Raw genomic sequence first — 3,706 nt, 5'->3', positions numbered from 1 at the left:
TTTCTGCGTGCTACTCAGAGATTACACATGTCCTCACTCTATCGCCCAGGCTGGAGTGCAGTGGCACACTCACAGCCACCACAGCCTCAACCTGCTGGGCTCAGGTGATCCGCCTCAATCTTCCAAACAGCTGGAACTACAGGCACATGCCACTACGCCCAGCTAATTTTTTTGATTTATTGTAGAGACAAGGTTTCACCAAGATGCCCAGGCTGGTCTCGAACCCCTGGGCTCTGGCAATCCTCTTGCCTTGGCCTCCAAAAGTGCTGGGATTACAAAAGTGCCTGGGCAACAGAATGAGACTTGAACTCAAAAAACAAAAAGAAAGAAAGCTAAGTGATGCCTGCTTCACTGTAATGAAGTAGATGTTCTGAGAAAAGTGGCATAGATACTTCTTACGTTCACTGTGTCAAAACAAAATGGAAACCAGACATGATGACATGTGCTTTTAGTTTCAGCTACTTGGGAGACTGAGGCAGGAGGATCCCTTGAGCCCAGTAGTCCCAGGTTGAAGTGATCACTTTACTCCAGTCTGGGTGACAAAGTGAGACCCCCCATTTCTTAAAAAAAGGGTTAGAGGGCAGACTCGGTGATTCATACCTATAAACCCAACACTTTGAGAGTCCAAGGCGGTAGGATTTCTTGAGCCCAGGAGTTCGAGACCAACCTAGGCAACATAGCAAGACCTCATCTCTACAAATATTAAAAAATCAGCCAGGTGTGGTGGTGTACACCTATAGACCCAACTACTCAGGAGGCTGAGATGGAAAGATCGCCTGAGCCCAGAAGTTCAAGGCTGTGGTAAACTGTGATCATATCACTGCCCTCCAGTCTGGCTGACAGAGTGAGACCCTGACAAAAAAAAAAAAGGAAAGAAGTGCCTCAGTTGCATCTCAAGAGATCTAGGTTTGGCAAATGAGGCCAAACATCAGCTATGAGACAAGGGTCATTATGGATGTTCGAATTCTGTCTTGACAGGTGACTAAATCATTGTGTTTTCAGACCATGGTGCCAGGCATCAGTGGTAGGATAAATTATAATACCCCTGGCAGCTCTTTTCTGAATGTGTGATCTCCAGAATCTTAATGATTAAGCTTCTCTCTTCGTGCCCTCTTCAGGTCTGGAACCACTTTGACAGCGGTTCATGCCCAGGCCAGGCCATCGGTGTCAAAACACGGCTAGATAATGGTGTCACCGGCTTCATTCCCACCAAATTCCTCAGTGACAAAGTAGTAAAGCGGCCAGAGGAACGAGTAAAGGTAGATGAATGTCCTAAAGTTGTAGTGCAGTGTTCAGCTGCCCAAATTGGGCTGTCTTTAATGTTGGGCTGTACCCACCAGAAGTTAGGCTCTGTTCCCAGTGCTGGTGAGGAGAGTTTCAGGGAAGATTTATAACTAGTTGAAAGAAACTAGGGTGAGAAGCATCTGAATGAGTAGTAGCTTTTGTTCTTAGCCTTTGTGAAATTTCAGCAAATTGCCAGTCCTTTGGAAGAGGGCTCTCTCTTCCTGTGTGGGAAGCTGCAGTTTAGTCCAGAAGACAGGAAGGAGGGCCCAGCATTACATGCTGTGAAACAGAAAGGCTCTGCCTTTTCTCCCAAGGCCAGGCGGTACTGCTATAGGAGATGGGAAAGAATGTGTGGCACAGTCCCTGAGCACAGGGAGCCTCTGGGTTCTCCAGGCAGAACTAGATGACACAGAAGAACCTTCAGATAGTCTCTGCATAAAAGGCTTGGGAGTAAATCTCTCAGCTCCCTTTCTATTATAGTATTCTCTTGCCTCAGTTGCTATTTATTATGCACCTCTAGATACCAGCACTTGATGTCGACATATGTCATCTTTAATCTCACAACCTAATGGGGAAGGAAATACTGTCTTCTTTTTTCAGAGAAATTAAATTGTCTTTTTCAGGATCACCCATTTAGTTAGTGACATTGGCTGGTACCAGATCTGCCTAATTATCAGGCCCTGAGTATTGTGAACCCCCACAGGCTGTTAACTTAAGAGAGCTGGGAAAAGGCATTTCTAATGGATGAACCTGGGGAGATTTTCAAAAGGAGAAGAGCCATGCAGAGTGATTGACTGTTGCCACTTTTTAGACATAAGGGCTCACATCAGGGGTAAGCTACCAGAAACAGTGATTATTTGGCTTCCCCTCCAAAAAGCGCAGCCAGTCTTTGGTCATGCGTTGGGGGCAGTAACTAGGCAACTTCCCAGGATAAGGGAAGAGTGCCAGTGACAGGGTAAATTGCAACAGGCTTCAGTCATTTTCCTGCCTAAACTGGAGGCATCAGTATAAGGCCCAGCCTGTAGCCTGCAGACCAGATTCAATCCCAGGCTACTAGTCTGCCATTCATTAGCTGACTGGCTTTAAGCAAGTCACTCCATACCTTCCTGCCTGGACTTTGGTTGTCTTGCATGTGAAACAGGGCATTGGGCTAGATAATCTTTGTCCCTTCCAGCTCAAATGTTCTGTGGATCTAGGTGGGAATGACTGTTCACTGCCGCATCATGAAGATTGACATTGAGAAATTCAGTGCAGACCTGACCTGCCGTACCTCAGACCTCATGGACAGGAACAATGAGTGGAAGCTGCCGAAGGACACCTACTATGACTTTGATGCTGAAGCAGCAGACCACAAGCAGGAGGAGGACATGAAGCGGAAACAGCAGCGAACCAGTGAGTGTTCCCCCCATCATTCAGGGGCACCCTGACTCTTGGCAGTTCTCCCAGTGTAGACTCAGGCTGCCAGATGCACATGTGTCAATCTCTGAGGCCTGAGACATTATGAAAGAGAATCATGGATAGGGATAGGACCCAGGGTATCTGGAGTTACATTTTCTTTGCTAATGTATTGTGACTCCTAAAGTCTCATTCTCTCCATGTCCTGGGAATATGTCCTTTCATATCAGGAAATTCAGGCCTAGAGAGAGTAAAAGAGTCTCAGGATCCTATAACGGGTCAGAAATTAAGCCCTGGTTTGTCCCATTGCCAGCTGCTGCCCTATCATCTGATCTGTACTTCCTTTCCACCCTCTTCAGCATATATCAAGCGAGTGATCGCACACCCATCCTTCCATAATATCAATTTCAAGCAAGCGGAAAAGATGATGGAGACCATGGACCAGGGTGACGTGATCATCCGGCCGAGCAGCAAGGGCGAGAACCACCTGACAGTGACCTGGAAAGTCAGTGATGGCATCTACCAGCACGTAGATGTTCGGGAGGAGGGCAAGGAAAATGCCTTCAGCCTGGGAGCCACTCTGTGGATCAACAGTGAGGTAAGAGCCACCACCCACCCACCTCCTGTCCCCACTGCTGCTTCCAGAAACTTCCTTTGCAGCTGCTTTCACCTGATATTAGTAACTTGTAGGTGTCATATGAGCAACAAAACAGGAGGTAGTTTGTGGAATGAGTTATTTGATATCAACTTTGTGCAGTAAGTTCCTTACATACAAACGAGTTCCATTCTGAGAGTGTGTTCATAAGTCCTATTTGTTCATAAATCCAACAAAGTTAGCCTATGTACCCAACTAACACAATCAGCTATATAAGTATTGTATGGTAATAGGTTTTTGATATTCACACAGTACATTAAAAACAAATATATAGGCCGGGCTCGGTGGCTCAGCCTATAATCCCAGCACTTTGGGAGGCCGAGGTTAGTGAATTGCCTGAACCCACGGGTTCGAGACCCGCCTGGGCAACTT

General features: G+C 46.7%; 1 protein-coding gene across 2 annotated transcripts in view; it reads left to right on the top strand.

Annotated features, from left to right (window-relative positions):
• The window catches only part of SUPT6H (SPT6 homolog, histone chaperone), a 46,391-nt gene that overhangs the window by 35,465 nt on the left and 7,220 nt on the right, over positions 1-3,706 (top strand). For both annotated transcript variants that reach the window (XM_008066697.1, XM_008066698.2), the window contains 3 exons: positions 1,119-1,259; positions 2,481-2,676; positions 3,039-3,277. In XM_008066697.1, the coding sequence (XP_008064888.1) occupies positions 1,119-1,259; positions 2,481-2,676; positions 3,039-3,277 (576 nt within the window). The remainder of the gene's footprint in view (positions 1-1,118; positions 1,260-2,480; positions 2,677-3,038; positions 3,278-3,706) is intronic.

Source organism: Carlito syrichta, unplaced genomic scaffold, assembly GCF_000164805.1.
Source record: "Carlito syrichta isolate Samal-C Ts95f unplaced genomic scaffold, Tarsius_syrichta-2.0.1 Scaffold309091, whole genome shotgun sequence".
In the NCBI taxonomy this organism is placed as follows: domain Eukaryota; kingdom Metazoa; phylum Chordata; class Mammalia; order Primates; family Tarsiidae; genus Carlito; species Carlito syrichta.
This window is presented reverse-complemented; position numbering and strand designations above follow the sequence as displayed.